The sequence below is a fragment of the Monodelphis domestica genome, chromosome 1 (assembly GCF_027887165.1).
Source record: "Monodelphis domestica isolate mMonDom1 chromosome 1, mMonDom1.pri, whole genome shotgun sequence".
In the NCBI taxonomy this organism is placed as follows: Eukaryota; Metazoa; Chordata; class Mammalia; order Didelphimorphia; family Didelphidae; genus Monodelphis; species Monodelphis domestica.
Window position 1 is genome coordinate 516883304 of NC_077227.1, and position 24203 is coordinate 516907506.

At 44.1% G+C, this 24203-nt stretch overlaps 3 protein-coding genes, 1 long non-coding RNA gene and 1 other non-coding gene across 8 annotated transcripts in view; 3 read left to right on the forward strand and 2 right to left on the reverse strand.

Moving 5' to 3' along the window:
• Positions 1-2995: 2995 nt before the first annotated feature.
• On the reverse strand, positions 2996-5952 carry LOC103100146 (uncharacterized). Its single transcript, XR_008915471.1, has 2 exons — positions 5562-5952; positions 2996-5412 (listed from the first exon to the last, which is right to left on the reverse strand). It is a non-coding gene; the product is annotated as an uncharacterized LOC103100146 (long non-coding RNA).
• Positions 5001-18966, forward strand: NRBP1 (nuclear receptor binding protein 1). 4 transcript variants are annotated; one of them, XM_001371157.5, is made up of 19 exons: positions 5054-5402; positions 9073-9302; positions 9611-9733; positions 9956-10057; positions 10533-10622; positions 10762-10802; positions 11136-11230; positions 11772-11795; positions 12904-12987; positions 13178-13236; positions 13372-13470; positions 15804-15936; positions 16224-16329; positions 16854-16904; positions 17004-17139; positions 17738-17791; positions 17882-17945; positions 18272-18327; positions 18404-18966. In XM_001371157.5, exons 2-19 carry the CDS (start codon positions 9093-9095, stop codon positions 18506-18508), a joined length of 1632 nt encoding a protein of 543 aa, XP_001371194.2. In that variant the 5' UTR covers positions 5054-5402; positions 9073-9092; the 3' UTR covers positions 18509-18966. The 4 variants fall into 4 exon arrangements, with proteins under 4 accessions (XP_007476074.1, XP_001371194.2, XP_007476073.1 ...); XM_007476011.3 differs by having other exon boundaries at positions 5205-5398; XM_007476012.3 differs by lacking the exon at positions 11772-11795 and having other exon boundaries at positions 5001-5402.
• On the forward strand, positions 12842-12904 carry MIR12312 (microRNA mir-12312). The gene has a single exon (NR_162842.1). It is a non-coding gene; the product is annotated as a microRNA mir-12312 (primary transcript).
• Positions 18967-19047: 81 nt separating the features above from the next.
• On the forward strand, positions 19048-20726 carry KRTCAP3 (keratinocyte associated protein 3). The gene is made up of 7 exons (XM_007476013.3): positions 19048-19172; positions 19294-19478; positions 19567-19626; positions 19780-19968; positions 20066-20200; positions 20343-20455; positions 20603-20726. The coding sequence occupies exons 1-6, from the start codon at positions 19151-19153 to the stop codon at positions 20448-20450; spliced, it is 699 nt and encodes a 232-aa protein (XP_007476075.1). The 5' UTR covers positions 19048-19150; the 3' UTR covers positions 20451-20455; positions 20603-20726.
• Positions 20727-20785: 59 nt separating this feature from the next.
• The window catches only part of IFT172 (intraflagellar transport 172), a 42263-nt gene continuing 38845 nt past the window's right edge, over positions 20786-24203 (reverse strand). The window contains exons 43-48 of the mRNA XM_001371181.4: positions 23497-23592; positions 23133-23192; positions 22933-23031; positions 21421-21574; positions 21210-21301; positions 20786-20952 (exon numbers count right to left, since the gene is read on the reverse strand). Of these exons, the coding sequence (XP_001371218.1) occupies positions 20863-20952; positions 21210-21301; positions 21421-21574; positions 22933-23031; positions 23133-23192; positions 23497-23592 (591 nt within the window). The 3' untranslated portion in view covers positions 20786-20862. The remainder of the gene's footprint in view (positions 20953-21209; positions 21302-21420; positions 21575-22932; positions 23032-23132; positions 23193-23496; positions 23593-24203) is intronic.

The window sequence follows — 24203 nt, forward strand, 5'->3', positions numbered from 1 at the left end:
TAGATATTTCCTAGCTGTGTGACCCTAGACTAGTCACTTATTCCCATTGCCTTGCCCTTACCACTCTTCTACCTTGGAACCAATATATAGTATTGATTCTAAGATAGAAGTTAAGAGTTTTAAAAAAATTGTTGTTGAGATTGCTCCCAATCTGTATTTTTCTTTGAGGCTTTGCTTGTAGATGTTTTCAAGTCATTGTCTTCTGTGTCAGTGTCTTGAGCTTCCCTCTCAGCATAACTCTTTATGATCAGGTTCTTTTTTGTTTTTTTGTTTGCTCATTCTTCCATCTTCTTCTTTGATGTTTGACTTTGTAGAGCTCTGCTCAGTTCTGGGGAGGATGTCTGGCCTGAGTTTTTAACTTTTTATTCTATTTGCTTTTTTCACAGACTTACTGTTTTCATGGATCTTTCAGTTACATAAATGAGGATATTTCTATCAAGCTGTTATGACATCTGGGACATATCCCAACTCAAATGTGGGTGCCCTGAACAAACTTATCCCAGTTCAACGCATTCTGTGGGTCACTATCTGCTTAAAACCATTGCTCATCAATTTCTACTTATGGTTTTACTTTTCTTTAGTCAGTTAACTAGATTAATAGAATTGATTTAAAGTTAAGGTGTTTAAGGCAGCTTAATGGATAGAGCACCAGGCTTAGAATCAGGAAGACTCATCTTCAGGGGTTTACATCTGGCTTCAGACACTTACTGTGTGACCCTGGGCAAGTGACTGTTTGCCTCATTTCCTCATCTGTAAAACAAGCTAGAGAAGGAAACGGTGAACTATTCCAATATCTTTGCCAAGAAAACTCCATAATAGGATCATGGAGAGTCTGGCATGATTGAAAACAACTAAACAAAAAATTGTTTAATGATATTACAGTGTAAGAAAAGGAACAGCCTGTATGCTAGTTGCAAGCCCAGCAACTGCTCACCCAAAGGAAAAAATAAACAAAAAACTTCCTACCTTTTTTCTTTAAGGTGTGATAAGATTCCAGACCCACTTATTAAGGACTAGTCACCAATAAGGGAAGGATTAGGAGGGGCAGGGAAGGTATATGCTCTGTAATCCTTACAGATATTAGGACTAAGAAAAATGTGCAGTAGTATTGGTAACTTTCTAGCATTAAGGAAGACTAGTTATCTTGGGTGTCCTGAAGGAATCTTAAGAGGAAGAGCAGTTCACCACTCCTACTGAAGGTTAATCTTATCTACTTTGTATTGAATCTTTTAGTATCAATTTGAGTGGACACATGTTCTGATGTCCCTTATTCTGATGGGCATATTCTGTTTGGGCTGCTATAGCTGATTCCAAGGGTTGGTGAAGTGATTAGCATTTGGTAGCTAATGCTTTCTAAATGAATAGTTATGGGATATATATTACCCCTATTCCACAGAAAGGTGAAAGCAAAACCAGATGAGAGCATATAATAATGGGATTTGGGGGAGAAGAATATGAATTTTTACTTATTTTATGAAAAAGGTTCTCTTTCTGTCTTTGGTACCTATCAGTGAAGTCTTTAATCTTCAAATGTTCTTTTTTTTTTGGTCAATTTAGAACATTATTCCTTGGTTACAAGAATCATATTCTTTCCCTCCCTTCCCTTCCCCCACCCTTCCCGTAGCTGACGCGCAATTCCACTGGGTATCACATTTGTCCTTGATCAGAACCTATTTTCATGTTGTTGATGTTTGCACTAGGATGTTCATTTATAGTCTATATCCCCAATTATATCCCCTTCGACCCACGCCATTGAGCAGTTGTTTTTCTTTGGTGTTTTCACTCGAACAGTTTTTCCTCTGGATGTGGATAGTGTTTTTTCTCCTGTATCCCTCCGGGTTGTTCAAGATCACTGCATTGCCACTAATGGAGAAGTCCATTACATTCGATTGTACCACAGTGTATCAGTCTCTGTGTACAATGTTCTCCTGGTTCTGCTCCTTTCACTCTGCATCAGTTCCTGAATCTTCAAATGTTCTTGAAGGTTGAAAAGAGCTCATTGGACAGGCAGCCAATATCTGAGTTGATATATAGTTTTTTTCCCCCAGTCCTAACTGGCCAAAGCCCTGGAACTTTACACTAACTCTTAGATAAATTTTTTCATAATCATTACTTTTTTTTAACCTTTGTTTTCTATCTTAGATTCAATACTATATATTGGTTCCAAGGCAGAAGAGCAGTAAGGGCTAGGCAATGGTAGTTAATTGACTTACCCAGGGTCACACAGTTAAGAAATGTCTGAGGCCAGATCTGAACCCAGTATCTCTCATCTCTAGGCTTGATTCTCAATCCACTGAGTCACCTAGCTGCCACCCACTATTGTTTTTTAAATTAATTTTAATAAGTGTTTATTGTTCTTCCCTCCCACTACTGCCTCTGAATTGATAATAAATATGCATAATCCAGCTAAACAAATTACCAAGTTGACCATGTCCAAAAATATATATCTCACAATATCTATATTTTAAATTTATTACTTCTCTGGCAGCATGTAGGTAGAGGGCTTCATTTTCAGTGTTCTGAGATCTTGTTGGTCATTCTACTGACCAGAGTTCTAAAGTCTTTCAAAGTTGTTCATTTTTATTATTGTTTTATTTAAAATTTTTATTTTATTATTATTGTTATTGTATAAATTGTTACAATTCTGCTTACTTCTCTCTCCATCATTTTATAGAAGTTTTCTCAGGATCTTCTGAAACTGTTAATCTCATAATCCCTTATGGCCCAATAATGCCATTACATTCATATACCATAATTTGTTTAGGTATTCTCCAACAGACCACAGAGGACACTAGTATAAAGAACAAACACTGAACTTGAAATCAGAAGTATTGGGTTTAGGAACTTGTTAGTTATTTATATTAGTACAGGCAACTGACAACCTTTTAAAACGTTAGTTTTTCCATCTGTATAATGGGGATAATATTTGCACTGTATAGTGCCACAGGGTTATAAGGAAAGCACTTTTAAAATAAGAAAGCACTGGACAAATATGAGTTATAACATGGGTTTTATCCTGTAAAGTTTATGGGGAAGGATAGAAATTGATGACATTTGAACAGACTAAACATTAATTAGTCAAGTAGTTTATCTCATGACCCTCCCTACCTATTTTGCTTTCCATATTTCAGTTATTGGGCTGGGAGTTTCTTGCCTCAGTTCTTCTTCATTAATTCTTGTTGTTTTGCAAGATCATTGGCTTCCAATTGCCTAATTCTGGTCTTTAAGGACTGGTTTTCCACTATAATCTTTTGATTTTCCTTTTTGGTTTGGTCTATTCTGCTTTTAGTGGCTTCCAGCTGTTTCTCCAATAGGGAGTTCCTGTCCTTTAAACTGTTGTTTTCTTTTTTAACTATTTCCCACTTTTTTTGCCAGAAGGCTTCCATCTTTTTGTATTTCCTCTGTAGTCTGGATTTGGTCACTGAAACTCTAGTGTATTAAGGAGTAGTAGAATATCAGTTTTTTGAAACTGTTATTACTATTGTCAACATGGAATTTAGGAATCCCAAACTTGTGGCCTAGTGGGATCTGATGAACCCCAAGTTTCAGGACTAGCTTATAGGTTGGAGACCCCAAAGTTTGTACTAGTTCCCTGTTCCTCTGGGAATCTACCCTGAAGGGTATCTCAGGCTAGCAGTTTCAGACTGAGTGGGAGACCCTCAGGGGAATGACAATCCCAGTTGGGTGAGACTAAGCATATGTTTAGAACCCTCTTTGTCTTAGGTACTCTCCTCTATTGTATCAGAGACCCTTTCCCAAGAAGGTCCACACCTGGGCAGGAACCATCCTTTATTATCCATTGTAAGTATCCCCTTCTCTTACACCCTAGCCTCTAGTTATTCCTTTCCCAAGCTTGATTGTATCCTGTCAGTGTAGTTTGAACACTCCCATTTTCTTTGTAGTTATAGTGATGTCAATCATCTTTCCCTGCCTCTGGATTTCCCGAAGGTTCCCAAAATTCTTTTGTTCCTCGGAGTAGTCATCTAGCGTTATGGTACTCCCAGGGATAACATCCCCAGAGTCCAGGGTTTATACCCTGAAAAAGTTGTGGCACCGGACTCTTGAGTAAAAGACCCAATATTGGACATATCCCTATCCTGATTAAAGACTTGGGTTTCCTGACTATTTGATAATTCTGTGTTATTTCCAAGTTAACACTATTATCGATGTTCCTTTACTAATCATGCCTGATATCCTAGGAGGATAGCTTGCTAGAGCTGATCATACCATTCCTCTCCGTACATTTTCTTTCCTCCTCACATACATTGCCTGCATACTAGCCAAATCCTGTCTTGGTTTTGTCTAATTGGCTTTGTGTCCCTGGATAAATACTGTAAACTTTCTATGCCTTAAGTCATTTTTTTTTTTGAGATTGTGGAATCTCTAAATGTGAAATAACACACATAAAAATGCTTTGAATGTTATGCAAAAAAGCATTATTCCTTTGCACTTCTTTTCAGATATTGTCTATTACAAGCTGGTTTGTAGGCATCTCCTATTAGTCCTGCAGTTTATCAGTCTTTATCTTGCGTTTACTAATCAAGCAACATTAAGCGCCGGTTATGTACCAAGCCCTGAGCTAAATGACATGGATACAAAAGTGAAGAAATGTGTGCCTTCAGGACATTTATTATAATTTCCTCTTTTCCTAAACAGACGGTAAAACCCTCAAGAGCTTCCTTGCCATAGGAGTAAAAGCTTTTAAGAGAACCTAGGATATCGTCAGGTTCAATTACCTCATTTTACGAGTGAGGAAATTGAGGTACCAAGACGTTAAGAAGCCGCGACGGGATTCGAATTTAAAACCTAGTACTCCAAATCTAATGCTTCCTGTATATCACGCGGTCTTATTGGCTGTGTCTAATTTCTTTTGTCTGCCTCTCAGGCCACCTAGCCCCACCGAAGGAAGTAAACAGTCTTCCTGCAGAGGAATCCGAGACCAGCTGACACTCGGAGAGAGGCGGGGAGAGGGAGGAGCATACGGGGCGGAGCGGGGGGAGGGGCAGGCCACCGGTCCGGACAGACCAGACAGAAAGACTTACTTCTTTGACTGGAGTGCGGAGGGGATGGGAAGGGGGGAGAAACCTCTCTGACGTGAAAAGGGAGGAGGTGGGACAAAACTGCATACACCTCACACTGACTGGCTAGGAGGGGCTCCACCCCGCCTACTGTCGTCCGCCTTGGCCAATAGAATTCCAGCGTTGACTCAGCGCCGCTAGCCAATTGGTTCGTATCAGGAGGGCGGGGCCCAGAGTTCGGTTGAGCTGTGGAGAGCCGCTGTGAGAGAGCTGCGCCTAGTCGAGCAGAGCCCAACTGAGCAGAGCCTCCGGAACCGGAACCGGAGCCGGAGCTAAAACCGGAGCCGGACCTGCAGCGGAGGCTGAGGGGACCGAATCCCGTATGTGAGTGAACCTGAGTTGAAACGAGAAGGGCGAGTGGAGTTGAGGCTGGTGGGGTAGCTGGGGGGTTGGGGGGGCGGGTAGAGGGACCAGGCGGACTGTCCGATCCCAATGTCCGACCCCCGGGCTTTGGCCTTCCCCTCCCTGGCCTCCCCCCCTTACCTTTGGCTCCGACGTAGCGGTGCGGCCCGCTCGCAGGCCCGAACGGCGAAGCTCTCCTCGTCGCCGGGGCCAGCAGTTCCAACAGCCTCGCCCGCGGTAGTGACTGGCCTACCGGGTTTTGGGGTCTGAGGCCTCGAACCATTGGTTGACCGTGGGCGTGGCCTCCTGCCCGCTGACAGCCCCGCGTGACGGGGGACGGACTCCCCGGGGTCGCCCAGCCCTGCCGTCCCGCGACTGGGGGAAGTGTCAGTGAACCTGTCCCGAGACCTGCCGGCTCGTCCTCTGCAGCACTGCAGAGCCAACAGCTCCACAGGTCTCGGGCTCCAGCTTTGCTGAGCGCGCCCCTGCGAGGTCAGCTCCGGACTCTGGGCGCTTCGCTGTAAGGGGCCTTTGGGCTTTTGTTGGAGAAAACTCAGGCACTGCCCTCCCCAGCTTTTGCTTTCTCGGCGCCTACCGGCAACATTGAACAAAATAGTGGTTGTTGAATGCCTTAGAGCTGTGGTATGGTTTTTCGGAAGCACTCTCTATCAATAAGCATTTATTAAGAGCCTATATTGTGCTAGGTGTGTGAGGATTTCGAATGTAGACCCTTGAGGAGAAATTTGCAGCGGTTCTTTTCCACTTCAAACTCCCCCCTCCCACTTCCCCTTCCCCCCCCTGTTCCTGATGAGGATGTGGGTAGAGGGCAGTATTGAGGTAGGAATCTCTTCTTCCTTCCCTTGGGCCTTGCAGGGGTTCTTTGTAGTTAAGGCCATGACCTGGATCCCCTCCCAGTCCGTATTCCTAAGTGGCTCCTTGGGGGGTAGGTCTCAGAATCCCGTTCCAGCTGCTCATGCTTTCACCCTCTTTCCTCTCTTCCCATCTTACTTTGTACCTAATTTTTATATATTTTGTGTTTACTTTTGTGGGTATATTGTTTCCTCGAGAGATTATAAGCTCCTTAAGGTTAGAGACTGTCCTTTTTTTTTCTTTGTATCCCTAGCACCTAGCAAAACAGTGCACTACCTGCGTTGATAATTAAATGTTGAATGGATTGATACTTACACTGGAATCTTGGACAACAAACCTAGAAAGAAAAAGACCTTTGAAAACTGGGCCATTTATGAGGGATGACTATGACTGATTCTATGTTTCATCATGTTAAGCCAGAGTTCAGAATCTCCTTATACGTATACCTCATTCTCTGTGGGCTTCTGGCATGTGAATTTTAAAGGCAAAGATTCCTTTTGACATCTACCTGGAAATCATACTGGTCATTGAGCAGTTTTGCTTTTCTGGGAAGTAACTGGCCCTGGAAATTAGAGCCTACTTATAGGAAAAAAGGTTCAGGCTTAAGGATTTGAGAAGCAAACTGCCAAAGTTTTGCCAGTTAATCCCACTGGAAGGTGAAGGTAAGTTGGCTCTTCAGCATCCTGAAGAGACATCACTTACTGACTCATAAGGACTTCTTCATCGTAAGGAATCTTCATCGTAATTTTTTCAAAGTTGAAATGGGGAAACATTTTAAAATTTTATTTAGAATATTTTTCCATGGTTACATGATTCATTATTTTTCCCACCCCTTTTCCTTCCCCCCACCCAAAGCTGATAAGCAATTTCACTGGGTTATACATGTATCATGAAACATTAATTTTTAAATTTGCATTTCAAGAGAAAGAGGGAGCAGAATGACTCCTCATCCTTAACCTCCTTGAAGAGACCATTACTTAGGGTAAACTAGACAGAAAAGTTATACAGCCCTGAATAGCCTCCATGATGAAAACCATTTCTGAAAACCCTTATTTCACCATAAAATAATGATAGACTATGATCTAAATAATAGTATTAAGAATATCTTGGCCAAATTTAGTTACATTTTTGTTAGTGTGTGATTTGAAATAGAAATGATAGCATATTGGGACAGTAGTCTTCTTTCTAAAAAGAGATGTGGGGTAGACACCAAGTCTTAAGCTTTAAGACATTCAAAACCATTAGGGAGAAAGCATTTTTACATTGTAGATAGCACAGTACATGTCCTATGTCACAGCACTCTGCATCCAAATGCTTTTCAATGTTTAATTTCAAGGTATGGAATCAATTTAGTAGTGACTATATTCTCTGGAAAAGTTGTTGAAGTTTAGTTGTTGGGAATCTTCTTTCCTAAATAAGCCACTTTCCTATAATTCAAAATCAGGAATTAGTCATTTATTTAACAAGCATTTTTATTAAACATTTAACCGTATGCTAGGTACTTGGGATTTCAAAGAAAAACAAAGCAATCCTAGCCTCAAGGAACTTACATTCTATTTAGTGGAAACTATGTACACAGACAAGAATATTATATTTTCCTGCCATTCATACTACACTGATGTTGGTGCACATGGGAACTAGGCCACGACTAATTTTGTAGTCATTTGAATTTCAAAGAGAAACCTCCAAATCTGATTCAGTGATTCAGAGGATAGAGTTGGAATTTGTTGAAACATATAGCATGGAGACTTATGATCAACCCTATGTACCAAAAACCTGGGGATGTATGCTTTGGGAATTGGAAACACAGTCAAATCTTTCCAAGGTATTTTGAACAAACAGGGAATATATTTAGCTCTAGACTTAGAGAGCACCCTAAGTAGGCTGTGTCCAGCCAGATGTGTTGCCTGGGTTGATGTCTCCTTGGGTGTATGACTGATTGATGTTTTTGAGCAACACCCATGTGTGCCACACTGATGTCACAGGACCAAGTGAGGTCATCAGGGATGAGATCATTGAACTACCAGTCACCTGGCTTTATGGATGAGTTTCTTCATGAATTGACTGGACTAGTCCTTTGAGTGGGAGAGGTATTTAATGAGAGTACTACCCCTACTTCTGGAATACTAATATTATTCCTATCTGGAGAGTTGGAAAGAGGGTGTCCCAGGTCTATCCTTACTTGGGGGTGGGGGGGGGGGGAGGGTGAGTAGAACAGTTGCCTAGCTTCAGGGTTTGAATGAGAGCATTGTATCCCTGGACTTACAGACATAGTATATATTGTGTAGGGTACTCCTCCAGTCCTATTCATGAGACAATACTCTTAACTGCCCATAAGACCGAAAGGCTTATTTATGGCCTAGAACTGTCATCTCACCTAGGCTAAACAGGGTGTGACTGACAGTATAGGCCTGTCTTTCCCAAGGAATCTCAGTTTTGAGCACAAATAAGAGAAGGTGAGGATGGTAAAGTTCCAGAAGGTTTAGGGTAGAAGTTAAAGCTGCTGTAGTACTTTATATATTGCTGTCTAGATCTCCATCCAATCACAGCTCCTATCTCCTCTTTTCTAGTGCTATAAGAACATTTAAATGGCTTAGAAGAAAAGGAGCTAGGAAAAATGAAGCAGGATTGGTTTTAACTTTGGAATTAAGATTTGGGAAAACTGGGAGGAATATGTGGAAATATATTGTGTTTTTACTTGATTTCTGGGGCAGTTAAGATCTATGTAATTAGGTCTCTATGAATCCATTCTTAGACTTTCCCCACTTCCCAACCTTTGCAGACTTAAGTGTTCATTCCAGCATGTCAGAGGGGGAGACCCAAACAGCACCCAGCAGTGGTTCAGACCCAAAGGCAGAATCTTCATCTTCAGCCCCGGGGTTGACGTCTGTGTCACCCCCAGTGACCTCCACAGCTTCAGCTGTTTCTCCAGAGGAAGAGGAAGAGAGTGAAGATGAGTCTGAGATCCTGGAAGAGTCACCCTGTGGGCGTTGGCAGAAGAGGAGAGAAGAGGTGAACTCATTAAAAGGGCTTTGGAGAGCTGTGAAGGGAGGACAGAAGGAAAAAACTGGATAAAGCAATCTTATAGGGCCTAATTAAATAGGTAGTAGGATATGGATTTATTATAGGTTGAATGTGGAATAAACCTTTTCCCCTGTGTGAATGAATATTAACTAGCAAATGTTAGCTTATATATATATATATATCACCCTAAAGTTTACAAAGTGCTTTTTACTGCTTCCTTAGTCAACGGAGAAAGATAAGTTTGAGTTGTTGTGAAGCTATCTCAACTTCTTCTCATTTGGAGTTGTTATTACCAGGTGAACCAGCGGAATGTCCCAGGCATTGATAGTGCTTACCTAGCAATGGATACAGAAGAGGGTGTGGAAGTTGTATGGAACGAGGTGCAGTTCTCTGAGCGAAAGAACTACAAACTTCAGGAGGTATGTGATAGTGAATGGAATGGTTAAGAAGAGGGCTTAAAGGAAAGTGTTTTAGCATTTCTGGATTTGGTGTTGGAGAGCTAGCTATGATGAGAAAGGGATAGATAGCATTGCAGTTAGAACAAGCTGAGGAAGGAAGAATGAAGAATTGAAGGAGGAAGACTGTAATGTAATCTACAAAACAGTTTCTTGAGTTCTACATTATTATCTCTTTCCTTGCAGGAAAAAGTTCGTGCTGTATTTGATAATCTTATTCAGCTGGAACATCTCAACATTGTTAAGTTCCACAAATATTGGGCTGACATTAAGGAGAACAAGGCCAGGGTAAGGAATCTGTTCCTGCATTCTCCTAATCCTAATAGTGCAAGAAGATGAGCAGTTCCTGTTTCTTTTTCTACCTCTACAGATGAGAACAAGATAGCTTGGAAACAGAACTGGGATCAGTAGGTGTGAATGTGGGGAGGGACTGGAAGTGAGAGGAATGGTTCAATGGAGTGGGGAACAGAGCTATATATGATCTCCTTGTCCTGTGAAGGTTAGGGCTTTTCCAAGCTCAATAATTTTCACTTAATAGTTTTACTCCCCATGCTCTCCACTCCCTCCAATAAAAAAAGGCTCATTTTTGTAATCTTTAACTACTCTTCTAAACCAAAGGAGCAAAAACCCAGCAAGGGAATTAGCAAAGATAAGTGATTTTTATTATTATTTTTTAATCTGGATACCTCATTTCTGACAATAAAATGAATGAAGAATTATTACCTCTTACAAGTTTTCATTATGCTTTGTTACTACCCTTCAGGTGATTTTTATCACAGAATACATGTCATCTGGGAGTCTGAAACAGTTTCTGAAGAAGACAAAGAAGAACCATAAGACCATGAATGAAAAGGTGTGAATAGAGAGTGGACAGAGTAATGGGAAGGGGGTTTGGTTGAGACATTAAGTAGAGTGGAGAGAGAATAGTCTTTGGTTTGGGTTAGTAGGGATAAAAAAGGGTTTCTACTTATATGGTCTGTCGTATCTTCTAGGCTTGGAAGAGGTGGTGTACACAGATCCTCTCTGCTCTTAGGTAAGTGCTTCCTTGTTAGTTTCTACCCATAGATTGCAGGGCATTGTTCTTTGCCTTTTCCCAACCTTCCACTAGCCATGTAATGCTCTATCTGGATGCTAGTGGGTCATCCTTAATGAACTTATTTCCAATTCTCCAGGCATAACACCATCTCCTACTCTCTTTTATAGTAGTTATCCAGTTTCCTAAAGCATTTGGCATGGTGGAAAACCCAGAGTATGGGGGCACCTTGTGTAATAACCAGCAAGGCTTTTCATGCTAGCTCCTTTATTCCCTGGGTTGCCCTGTCCCTAGTTTTCCAGTAGCCCCTCTAACAGCCCAGTGCCCCCACAGCTACCTGCACTCCTGTGACCCCCCAATCATCCATGGGAACCTGACCTGTGACACCATCTTCATCCAGCACAATGGACTCATCAAGATTGGCTCTGGTGAGGGGGAGGCTGAGGTTCAGGTCAGGGGAGTGGCAGGGGAACATGGGAAACATGGGCTAAAGTGAAAGATAGGAAGAGAGCAGGGAAAACTCACATAAGGGGGAAAAATGGCACAAATTAAGCTGGAGGGTAGATCATGGGTAGGCTAAACAGAAAGAGATCCTTTAAGAGAGCAGGATAGAGTAATCTTGAGCTAGAGTTTTTTTTTTTTGGAGGGAATTGATTTCAGTTTGGGTGGGTGGAATTTACCAGACAGTTTGGAAAAGACCAGGTAATGTGGGTGGTATCTGTTTAGGGGATGGGTTGGTATATGTCTAGGCAGTAGTAGGGTCTTGTGAGCCCTGCCAAAAGAGGTTCCAGACTGTGCCTGCTGTGAGTGCTGTCTACATGCCATGTATCTGTGCAGTGTATTGCATTTCTGTGTGCCGTGTTGGTGTGCTGTTTGTGTGTCCATTTGTCTGGGGCTTGGCCGCTCCATCGCTCATGACTTCTCTCTGTTTTCCTCCCTCCCGCTTACGGGCTGCTCTGTTCCCAACAGTCTTTCATAGGATTTTTGCTAATGGTGAGAGCTCTCTCTGCCCCACCTGGGGCTCTGTCTGTGCTCCCCTTGCTCCCTTTGGGACTGGCTACCCAAAGCATGCAATGATGGAGCAAGCACCTGTTCCCCTACTGCCCTTATGCCTGTTTAGTTATTTCCCCATTAGTCATGTACTTGCTTGCCCCATTCATAACTTGCTTATTCCCTGTGGATTTTGTCTGGCTGGCCACCTATCCCTTAAATTCCTCAGACCCTCTCATCAGATTGGTCCCTTCCAAATCATGCTGTGCTCCCAGCTTCTCTGTGACTTTGTGGCCATTGTCTTCTGACCTGAGTGACTCCAAAAAATGGGCCCAGCCCTGGTACCTCACTCAGCCCTGTGGCAGGCAGGATCTTGGGAAGTTTGTGGGTATGGGAGGTGGAGTGGGGGGAGCAGAGCAGAGGGATACTTTTGGGGACCAGGAAATGAGGAGTAGGATGGGTTAAAGGGGGGGGGGATCATTATTTAAGGCTGTCAGCTCACTTCTGGACTTCACTTTCTTTGGAGTCTATCAGCCTAGGGGGGAGTAAGAAGAAGGTTATATGCTTTGTCGTGTATTGGCATTTCCTGCCTTTTTTCAGCAAAACTCCCCAAGGTCCCCAACTTGACTCAAGGGGAACAGAATGGGCTTCCTACTCTCCCATGTTGATAGCTAAAGTGAAAAAACTACAGTGAATTGGGTGGGAGGAAGAAATCAGGGCACAATCAATATCACATAGAACATTGAAGTGGGGATAAGAAGGCAGGTGGGCATAATCAAGTTAGCTTGCTGTTTTAGGAAGGTAGGGATGGTCTTTGGTAGGAGGCTTTTCCTTAGAAGACCTGACCACTAACCAATTCAAGGTCTCATAGCTGTGAAGCCTTTTTGTCTTTGTTGTCAGTGGGGAAAAGAACACAGAATGAGTTCCAGTAGGGCTAAGAAGGGGATGTACGATGTACCTGTGTGATAGTATGGTCCATATACAAAATAGTTAAGGGTGGGTAGGTGAGTGGACTGGGAATGGGGCTCAGAAGTGAAAGCTGGGCTTTGTCTGGGTTGGAGCTGTGCATTCTTGATGACCACCAAATTGAAGATGCATCTCCCACTCCCAGTGGCTCCTGATACCATTAACAATCATGTGAAGACTTGTCGGGAAGAACAGAAGAATCTACACTTCTTTGCCCCTGAGTATGGAGGTGAGGGGTCTTATTCCCTTATGCTTCCAGCCCCTAACTTCCCAATCCCTGAGACTCTATTCCATTTGACCTACTGGCATACAGGAAGTAAAGTTTGTCAGATTTCTAGTCCTAGTTCATGTAGAGAATAAATGTGGGGCTCCTTCAGCCTTCCATTTTATCCACCCTAAGCCTTGTCTATCTTTCCCAGAAGTCACTAATGTGACAACAGCAGTGGACATCTACTCCTTCGGCATGTGTGCACTGGAGGTGAGGATTCCATAATGTGTGAGATGAGGGAAAATGGATGAGGGTCAGGCAGTCTGCTGAGGCCTGTGGGTCACATTGTTAACATATGCAGGTCCTTAGGCAGTATCTTTTTTCCACTTTGCTAAACTACTCCAGATGGCAGTGTTGGAGATTCAGGGAAATGGAGAGTCATCTTATGTGCCACAGGAGGCCATCAGTAGTGCTATCCAGCTATTGGAGGACCCACTTCAAAGGGTGAGCAACTTCCCAAGATCATTATCTCCTGCCCCTTTTCTGCCCCAGTCATAGCATAGCCAGCTAGGAGAACCACATAGACAGTTTCATCCGACTTTTTCTGCTTACAGATAAACTAAGGCACTAGAACAGGGGCCCCCAAACTTTTTACACAGGGGGCCAGTTCACTGTCCACTGTCGCTCAGACCGTTGGAGGGCTGGACTATAAAAAAAAACTATGAACAAATCTGTATAGCGCTGTCTGGGATAGCAGAGGCTGCAGCGCTGGCTGTGATGGGCCTGCCACACCTTGCATAGGCACATCACCGCCACCACCATACTGGGCAGCAGTATACACAGTGGTGTGGAATCCCCTCCCCCAGATCGCTGCTCACCATTGTGCAGCCACATAATCCTTTTGCACGGTGCCTTGTTCTCAGAACATACATACCCCCAGATACAGTGCTCCTCTCACTGACCACCAATGAAAGAGGTGTCCCTGGGGGCAGCTGGGTGGGTAGCTCAGTGGAGAGCCAGCCCTAGAGATGGGATGTCCTAGGTTCAAATCTGGCCTCAGACACTTCCCAGCAAGTCACTTAACCCCATTGCCTAGCCCTTACCACTCTTCTGCCTTGGAACCAATACACAGTATTGATTCCAAGATGGAAGGAAGGTAAGGGTTTAAAAAAATAAAAGAAAGAGGTGCCCCTTCCAGAAGTGCAGTGGGGGCCGGATAAATGGCCTCAGGGGGCCACATGTGACCTGTGGACTGTAGTTTGGGGACCCCTGCACTAGAAGATTAACTGACGTACCTAAATTCACATAAGTAGTATTATGCATCAGAGGCAGGATTTGAACTTTGACTCTAAGAGGTATTGTGTTCTTTAATAAAGCCTACAAATAACATCATTTTTACACATAAGCACGTTAGAGTTTGTGAAGTTTCTATCTTCACTTCTTATCTCATTTAATCCTCCAACAACCCTAAGAGATAAGGAACTATTCTTATCTTTATTTGACATATGGGGTATGTGTTTTAAAATTTTGTATCCTGGGGACTTCATTTCCCAGCATTCTTTACTTTTCCCAGGGTTCCCTTGTCTTGTGTCCCTATGTTTCGCCCTATTGTGGGTTTGTTTACAAATTTGTTGAAACCCATGCTGCAGGGCTTCTTTTTACTTTGGCTTGAGCTTGGTAGGTTGCTGGGTCTCTGGCTCTTTGCTCACTTGGCTGAAGGGGAACCCCTTTTCTCTCTCACTTTGTTGTTATTAAATCCTATAAATTTAAATATTTGGAGTATTCATTCATTTTTAGTCTTACTGGGGAAATTAGGTTGAGAGATTAGGTAACTTGTTTCAGGGTAAATCGGAGGTTAGATTTGAACTCAAGTTCTTCTTACCCCAAGTCTTAACACTAGTCACTGTATCCCCTACTATCTATTTGCTATTTCCAAGATTCCTTGCCTTAATTCTATTTATTATGTCTACCCACTGGATTTATATCATATCATCCTAGAGTTTAATAGGTTTGTAATTTGGTAGATGGAGAGGAATAATGGTAGAAATGAGGTGGAGGTTGATTAGAAGGGAATGGTGAGCCATGAGGAATTCAGTAGTTAAATGATAAGATAATATGAGATAAGGAAAGGAGAATAAGGATAGACAGATGTGATATGATTTGAAGTTAATGGATCAGATAGAAAAATCAGGGATAGCAAGTGATAGGATTGTTCAGCTAACATAGTTAAGACAACACCTGTCATAGATTTTGAAAGAAAGAGACAAGTAAGAAAAAAAAAGTTTGGCTTTTAGAAGATCCTATATAAGGGATAGCAGTGAGATGTAGTGAATGGAATTTGAGGACAAAAAAAAAATTGGGGATTGATTAAATTCCAGGAATTAAGTAAGACTGGTGTCTGACCAGAATGGAGAAGCTACCAAGGAACATATAGGTTTTTGTCCCATAATCCTTTTTCTAAGTTTTTCCAACCTTAGTTTCAGTCAGATAAAAGCAGGGAGATGGGAGGACAAACTATAAATAGATCTTTGAATGTCATGATAAAAAAAAAAGTTGGAGATTTAAAAGAGAATAAGTTTTCAGGAAAGGTGAAAACCAATCAAGGTGTAGATTAAGAAAGGAACTAGGAATGTTAAATAGCAAGAAAGCTTCTAAGAATTTGGGAGTCAACTAAGAAGAGTGAATTATTGAGGGATTGTGGAGGAAAGAGCTTTTGTGACTCAACTACAAAAGGGATATAAGAGAAATGAAAGATTGAGAGTTCTTGGAAGAAAATCTTGGTTAGAAACCAGAAAAGGAGATCAAGAATATAGAGTTCAACTCCCTCCATTCTTCAGGAATTCATTCAGAAATGCCTGCAATCTGAGCCTGCTCGTCGACCTACAGCCAGAGAATTACTTTTCCACCCTGCACTATTTGAGGTGCCCTCACTCAAACTACTTGCTGCACATTGCATTGTGGGACACCAACGTAAGTTTTGCTTAGGATCTTCTATTTCCCTATAGTTATGCCACTATGACATCAACATGAATTTCTTGTCTTCCCCCAAGGGCTTATTCTGTTCCACACAACTAAATCATAGCATTATGGGGTCCCAATATGTAACAAATAATACTTTTCCTGCTTTCTGCCCAAGTTTATTATCATAACTCTTTTGGGGGGAAAAAAGCCTTTTATGGCAGTTTCTCATATTCCCCTTTTTTACAGCTTCTCATACCCCCTATAACTTTCTACTCTGATTCTTCTATGTCCTCCAGACCTGATACCAGAAAATGCCCTGGAGGAGATCACCAAGAACATGGATACCAATGCTGTATTGGCAGAAATCCCTCCAGGACCTGGGAGGGAACTTTATCGGACCTTGTGAGTGACTGAGAGGTGTTTAAGGTGGTTTAGCACCAAAATGTATGTAGTGGTGGTCACAAAGATCAGTATAATATAGACAAGACAATTGAGTTTTCAGTCTAATGGGACCAGGGAGGAGACAAATACAAAAATATTTAACTGAAGTGAGACTAGAAAACTGGTCCCCAGGTAAGCCACCATGAAAGATTTGAAGGGGAAAAAATCACTTTCACCTCAAGTTTGGCTTATGAGGCAGAAAACTTCATGGAGGAAGGTGGAAGGTGGATGCTGGACTGGGCCTTGGTAAAAGGGGCCCCAATACAGAAGATTAAAATTCCAGGTAGGGAGAATAATGGAAGTGCTTGTCAAGCATACTCATTGAATTCTATAAGCTGTCTAGTTGGATTTAGGTGTGAAGGCTGAAAAAGGTGTTTTTCTCCGTGTTTAGGTGGTATCTCTAAGAATCATGAAATGTTTCTTGAGAGTAGTTAGATTTGAGTATGTGAATAACTTTGCCTTTCCTTTTTGTCTCCTTTGTTAAGGTATTCTCAGTCACCAGCTCTGGAATTGGATAAATTCCTTGAAGATGTAAGGTGAGGAGAGGGGAAAGATAGTATCCTTAAGAAGCAGGGCCATGGGGCACCAGTGGGGCCCTGTGGAATCCTTGTTTAACATACCTAATCTCACTCCAGAAATGGGATCTATCCCTTAACGGCATTTGGGCTGCCTCGGCCCCAACAGCCTCAACAAGAAGAGGTGACTTCACCTGTAGTGCCCCCGTCTGTGAAGACACCAACACCTGAGCCAGCTGAAGTAGAGACTCGAAAGGTGAGAAAAAACCAAGAGAACATGTGCGCTATAGACAATTACTCGTGGGATTTGGACTTAGTAGTCTTTCCAGGTTTTAAATCTGGCTCTGCTCCTTATTGTGACTTTGGGCAAGTCACTATCTCTATGAACCACAGTTTCCTCATCTCTAAAATGGGAATGATGATAATTCTTAAATTACCTGTTTCACTAAGTACCTCAAATGACATTTAAGTAAAAAGTATATGAATGTCAGCTCTTATATCTGAAAGATGGTGATGGTTAAAGGGAAAGATCTTTGAATTTTACAGGAAATTAGAGTATCTCATCTCACCTGTTAGAACTACAGACTCTCATTTGGAAGGCCCTTCATAGATTGTTTAGTCCAACTCCAAAACCCATTTTGTACAACTCTAATCTTTAGGAAGTTTTTCCTTATATCAAGCCTGGCAACCAGCACCCCTTCTTTCTAGGCCTGCCCTCTGAGGTTTTGGCATTGTTATCTATGGCAGATGCTAGAAGATACAGATATTCCTGTCTCCCCTTAAATTGATAGAGTATGTCCCAGGGACAGGGTTTTAAAGGTTCCTGGAAGTGATACACTCTTTCCCCTCCTCAGGTGGTGCTGATGCAGTGCAATATTGAGTCAGTAGAGGAAGGAGTCAAACACCATGTGAGTCCTGGAAGACAGAGTTCCTTTGGACTGCGGTAGGATAGTAGGGATTGGGCTCTTTCCTTTTTCTGACTTTTTTCTGTATTTCAGCTGACACTCCTGCTCAAACTTGAGGACAAACTGAACCGGCATTTGAGTTGTGACTTGTTGCCCAGTGAGTATGGCTTCCTTTTCCCTCCCTCCATAGCTATCTTCTCTGCTCCAGGAAATGAATGGAGCTGTTATTTTTGCCTTCTGTGAAGGACTCACAGTCTTGGGTGGGAAAGGAGGCAAAGTTCATTCTATGTAAATAGGAAATCATATATAGGCCCCTTTAGCCTCTTTTGAGGATGCTGGAAGGATAACTTTCTTCCTAGCCAGTTTAACCAGTTCTGTCTTGACAAATTTTAAGGCTGCATTTCCTTCTTTGGTCCTCCTAAGCATGTTTTCAATTCACTTCCATAATAAAGTATTAACTTTTTTTTCCTTTCCCACTTTTAGATGAAAACATCCCAGAGTTGGCAGCGGAGCTAGTGCAGCTGGGCTTCATCAGTGAGGTGAGGTTTTCCTGCCCTTTTCCCCTACCCCCTGTTGCTCTTGCTTTAGACCTCACCTTGATTTCTCCCTCCTTAGGCTGACCAGAGTCGCCTGACCTCTCTGCTGGAGGAGACCCTAAACAAGTTCAATTTTGCCAGGAACAGCACCCTCAACTCAGCTGCTGTCACCGTCTCTTCCTAGTGCTTACTCCTCAGCCCTGGGCTGTGACTGTCATCAGACCTGCTGCAGCCCCTTCTGCCCCCTTGCCCCTTGGGAGTCAGTATTACCCAGAACAGGCCCCTCCCCTCATTAAGAGGGGGAAGGAGGAAGGCCCTGGTTTTGAGCATCATTACTCCCCTCTTCCCTTTTTCTTCCTCTTCCCCTGCACTTTGTTTACTTGTTTTGCACAGAACTGAGCCGGGGGGCACCTCAGCTGCTCTTTCCCTTTGGGGGCACCAGAGTAGCTGATTTGCCTTAAGGCGTTCCGCCAGCTTCCCTGAGCCTACCCAACCTGTGCTGGAAAGAGGTTGGGGCAGAGGAAGCTGAATTACACAATCCCGCTAGGGAGGACTGGTCTGGAGAGGTGGGAGGGTGCTGCAGTGTGGCCCCTTGGGGCTGTGTGACTCAGTTGCTGCTGTAATAAAGTCTACTTTTGCTAATGTCTGGGACTGTTTCTTCGCGCCTTCTCCGAGAGGGGGCGCCGTCGGTTCGCTGGGAGCAAGGGGCGTGGTTGGGGCGCCGGTGGGGAGAACGGGGGGGCGGGTCGAGAGCTGAGAAAGCGGGGCGGGGCCGGGCTCAGGTGTACGGGAAGAAGGCCGGGCAGCCGGAGGCGCTGCCGGCAGGATGTGTAACCGCTGCCGCTTCGGTAATTTCCCCGGGGACGGAGGTAGGGTGGTGGACGGTATTCCTCGCGTTGGAGGGCCGTCGAGTGCCCTCCCATCCTCGAGCCCTTCCATTTCTTACTGCTCCCCGCCTGTACCTTTTAGATGCGGCCCTGGGCCCCCGCCGTCTAATGCGCGCTGGCCTCGCCTTGATCTTAGTGGGGCATGTGAATTTATTGGTGGGAGCCGTACTGCACGGCACCGTCCTACGGCACGTGGCGAACCCCCGCGGGGCCATCACCCCCGAGTACACGACGGCCAATGTCGTTTCCGTGGGCTCGGGCCTTCTGGTGAGCGGGCAGGGCGGGACCGGGCCGGAACGGCGCCGCGGGGAGAGCTGAAAGCCTGCGCTCACCCAGGCCCTCTTTGTCTCCCCAGAGCATCGCCGCGGGACTCGTGGCGCTGCTGGCCTCCAGGAACCTCCTCCTGGCCCCGCTGGTGAGGCTGAGCTGGGGGTAGGGGAGAAGGGGGGCGTGTCGTGAGGCTCCCCGAGGCCGAGTCCGGAGCCTGGGCTGGAGCAGTGTACAAAAAGGGAGCTTGTGGGGGTGGGGTGGGGGAGTCTATTAACTGTCTGCCCCGCCCCCGCCGCAGCACTGGGCCTTGCTGGCAGTGTCACTACTGAACCTGCTCCTATCCGCCACCTGTTCCCTGGGGCTACTCCTGGCGTTCTCGCTGACCGTGGCCAACCAAGGCCGCCGCCTCCTCGCCCAGTGCTCCCAGAGCCACCTCGACTCTAATGCACCTGCGAAAGACTGCCCTTTTGACCCCACCCGAATCTACGTAAGCATCGCCCAAAGTCTGAATCTAGCCTTTCACTCCCTTCCCTCGGGCCCAATTCTGAACGCTTCTTTGGCTGTCCATCCCCTGTGCCCTCTAGGAGACCGCTCTGGCACTCTGGCTCCCGTCTGTGTTCATGGCTGCCGCCGAAGCTACTTTGTCTGGCTATTGTTGTGTGGCTGCCCTAGCCCTTCGAGGGTTCAAGCCCTGTGGGGACGAAGAGCTACTGCAACAGGTAAAAAACCGGAGGAGGGAGCGGGAAGGAAAGACTGAGAAAGTACTGGCTGGGGCTGTTAGAGACCCAAGGGAATTGCTGAACTCGGGAACTGATTCAGAACTTGGGGGCAGGCAATGGTCCTAACTCCACTCTTTCACAGCTTCAGGAACTAGCAGAGCCTGAATCTCCCAAAGGGAAAAGTCAGGAAAGCCAACAGCTTTTGGAACAAAGCCAAGAAATCCAGGCAGTGAGGAAAATCTGGGTTTAGGACAGGTAAGGAGCCATCAGGAAAAAAACTCTTGGGTTGGGGGGTTACACAAATACTCCCAAGTGTCACTAAAGGCTGTCTGATCCTACCTCCCATTCTTTTTGATTTTTCATTCCACCATCCTGTTAACACTAGTTTCCTCCTTTCTTTAGCACTTCCTGTGATTGGCGCTAACAAGCCTGGAGTGACAATTTTCTTTCCTTCTTAAAGCCAAAGAAAAAGTAATCCAGATGGTGATGTAAATAATTGTAATAAAGCACCTGCTTTCCACTTCCACTTATTAATAATTTGTTTTTGACTGCACGAGGATCATTCTAGGTCAAAGAAAACAGTGATCCAGGTTATTCTCAGAACTTTAATGTAGAAGGTACACAGTTAACAGGGGGCCTAAGGGCTTCTCTGCCCCTGCCAGTCACTGAAAGGAGAAGCTGGTGCTGGGTAACCCTCCACACCACTGGCTAATGAACTTAAGGACATCTTGGCATACTGGGCTGTGGGAGGTCTGTGGAGACAAGGAAAGAGGAATCTGATAGAGAAGGTCCAGGGATTCCTGGTATAGAGTTTGGCAAGAAATGATCCTATTTAACCTGTCTACCCCCCCCCCCCCCAATCCCCTGAGTGAATTATATAACATTCTCATTCCCACCCCACCCCCAGCTTTGTACTATGTCTACAACACCCACCCTTGACTTTCTGACATCATTCTTAAGTTTTGTTCTCCCCACCCTCATCCACTGTCTTTAGGTCTCCCCTTCAAACCTTGATGGCCATAAGAAACTTATTCCAGTTGTCTTTGTTGGCTGCCTTTCCTGGTCGCTTGAATTCAATCTTGTTCCTCAGGATTGGGTACCCTGTGGTTAGGAGAAGAGCTCTTGGTTTTTCTTTATCTATCTGTTGTCTATACAGGTAAGAAATGAGCATAGTAGAGGTGTCTTTCCTGTCATTCTCTCACACAAAGAAGGTTTTGTACCTGTGATAAGGCAGGGTAGAGCCCGGACACCAGTACTTGCTGCCACCAGAGAAGCCTCATAGGCACCTCGCTCATCCCTGGGTAGAATCTGTTCTAGCCGCTGGTCCATTGAAACAGTGAGCACCCAATCTCGAACTTCTTCCCTTTGGGCCTCCTGGAAAAAAACAGGAATCTTCACATAAGTAGAGTAAGGGGGCACAAGGATGAGAGGCAGAACTCAAACTCAACATGGATCACATAATGGCACAGCAGACCTTTGTACAGCTTTCCTTTTCTTCTGGTCATACTTCCACTTAGGGATAGTTGTGAACCTTAAAAATTCTCAGACCCTACTTCATAAAGTTGGGTTAAGACCATTCCCCATTTGGGCAGTGAAGGTACTTAGATCAGGAATGTGAGAACTCTACTTCACCATACTTAAGCATGCCTTAGGGGAAGATAAAGTTGTAAACTCCTTGCCGAACAATGAAAAGTACTTAAACCCATACTTATAGTAAGACAAAAAGTTCTTAAGCTATGCCTTTTTTTGGATATACTACAAAGGGGTGCTAAGTACCTATAAAGGTCAGGCAACTTGTGAACTTACAAGGAACAAAGAGGTGAAAACTTAGAGATTCTAGTCTACTCAGGTGTGAATTACTCAAAAGATTAGTCTACTCAGGTGTGAACTAAGAATGGTCCGTCCTTTGAAAAAATGTCTACTGTGATTGGTAGATGGGAGAACTTAGGGGAGGTGACATAGGAGAAAATTCCCTTTATAAGGAGATGACAGTCTCCTAAAAAGGAGAGTCTCTAAGGAGGCTCTGAAAACAGTCTCTTGAAGAGAGTCTCTGAAGGAGGCTGTTGGGAGAGCTCTGGAAACAGGCTCTTGGGACAGTCTCTTGAGGACAGTCAGAAGAATCCCTCTCTGGAGAAGGATGGCTGGCTGAACTGGTGTCTATATTCTTGCTTGGACAGATCTTGTGGTGAATGATTAAAGACTGACTGATCTCTCTCTTAAGACTCAGGTCACCTTTCGCCTAAGGCACTTCATACTTATTTCCTTTCTTTTTCTCTTTTTCACTCTTTCTTTGATTCCTCATTGTATTGATTGATTGAATTCTATGTGGGGCCCAGTTGACTTGGGCAAGTTTCATGGTTGGGAGTGTTTCCCTGGCAACCACCTTATATTCGATTTGAAGCCGGGCGCTGTGGTGAGAACATCGTTTTCTCCAGTCACAAATTTGCTCATCCACTCTTGTATCTACTGCAGTTTGATTGAGTCTTCCACTATTTTAACTGCCACAGTTTATGGCCTCAACTATTTTAATTATTACATAGTCAAGACTGATTTATTATTATTTATTATTACCCATTTATTTCCCCTATGCTTTCTGTCTTCTCCTGGCATAAAGGAAATATGAATGAAAATGTTACCATTATCTGCTTATAAAAGAAATGGGAAGCTCATCTATCTCTCCATAGCTGAATCTCCCACTTGCCCATCAGGCTAGTCTAAGCTTGAGCTCTTACCGGCACATGTTGCTTTGCTGGTAGTGGCACCTCAAAGGGAATGTCTGTATCCTGGAAATCTGAGTGGTCAAGGGCATCCAGAGTGCCCTCTTCTATTGCCTAGAGTCACAGGAGATAAATGGTGAGATTAACTAACCCAGGATAGTGAACTCTCTGACAATGCTACCCACTACCTGGGTACAAGCCACCTCTTGACTCACATCTGTCAGATCCAAGAAGCGGTTCAAGAAGATGAATGCCATGTTCTCCCATCCTACTGCCTAGGGGGAAATAAAAAAGGAAGAATTTAGTAGCCAAGTTCTGGTTACTAGGGGCTTTTACTCCTCAAAATTCTCCCCTTTGCTCCATGTACCCCTACCTTTTTTTTTTTAACCCTTCCCGTCTTAGAATAAATTCTGTGTATTGGTCTAAGGATGTGTCTGAAGGCACATCGGAACCCAGAACCTCCCATTTCTAGGCCTGACTGTCAATCCACAGAGCCACCTAGCTGCCCCCACTTCCTGTTACTCTACACTTTTGAGCTCCTAATATATTGACCCTACAGTTACTCATTTCATCACTCACCTTGGCAGCTGTGCCTGCCTCATAGAAAGCCTTGTCTGCGGGGATTAGTTGGGTGTGGCGTAAGAGGGACACAGAAAGCCGGGCGGCCACTGTCTCCTATGAATTATGAAAAAAAAAAAACATTAAACCAGTGGTCCAGGCCTGTCCTGGGAAGGCTTCAGCCTCAGAGACAAGTGACATGGAGAACAACTGTACAGACATTTAATAACACTGAACCTCTCTGGACCTGTTTTTTCATCTCTAATGAACAGGTCAGACTCAGTCCTTCTAAGATATCTTCAAATTCTAATGTTCTAAGATCCCATTCAGCTTTAGATGATTCTAAATACATACAATGTGTTGACAGATGTATGATGTATATAGTGAGATGAGGGAGAGATTACAGGGTTTGTATACTTGGATATAATGTAGCTGGGGAAAGCATCAAAAAGGCTATTGTTTATTAGAACAGGAGAGCTGAATGGTGAGCAGACACTGGGGGAGGGGGGTTAAAACTGTCTTCAGATGTCTTGGGCTGACAGGTAGGAGGGGCAAGCCTTAATCTGGGTAAAGGACAGAATTGGTACCAATGGATGCCTACTCGGCAGATTAAAACTTGAGAACCTCCTAAAATTTAGGAGACATTACTACATAATGGAAAGAGTCCTAGCTTTGAATTCAGTGGATTTCAGTTCCAACCCAGGCTTGGACTCTGACTAGCTGTGGGT

Coding starts and splice junctions, on each gene's coding strand:
- NRBP1 (XM_001371157.5), top strand. CDS start 9,093: ATGTCAGAGGGGGAGACCCAAACAGCACCCAGCAGTGGTTCAGACCCA. Junction 9,734..9,955: donor AGAACTACAAACTTCAGGAG/GTATGTGATAGT, acceptor CTTTCCTTGCAG/GAAAAAGTTCGTGCTGTATT. Junction 18,328..18,403: donor AGCTGGGCTTCATCAGTGAG/GTGAGGTTTTCC, acceptor CTCCCTCCTTAG/GCTGACCAGAGTCGCCTGAC.
- KRTCAP3 (XM_007476013.3), top strand. CDS start 19,151: ATGTGTAACCGCTGCCGCTTCG. Junction 19,479..19,566: donor CCGTGGGCTCGGGCCTTCTG/GTGAGCGGGCAG, acceptor TTGTCTCCCCAG/AGCATCGCCGCGGGACTCGT. Junction 20,201..20,342: donor ACGAAGAGCTACTGCAACAG/GTAAAAAACCGG, acceptor ACTCTTTCACAG/CTTCAGGAACTAGCAGAGCC.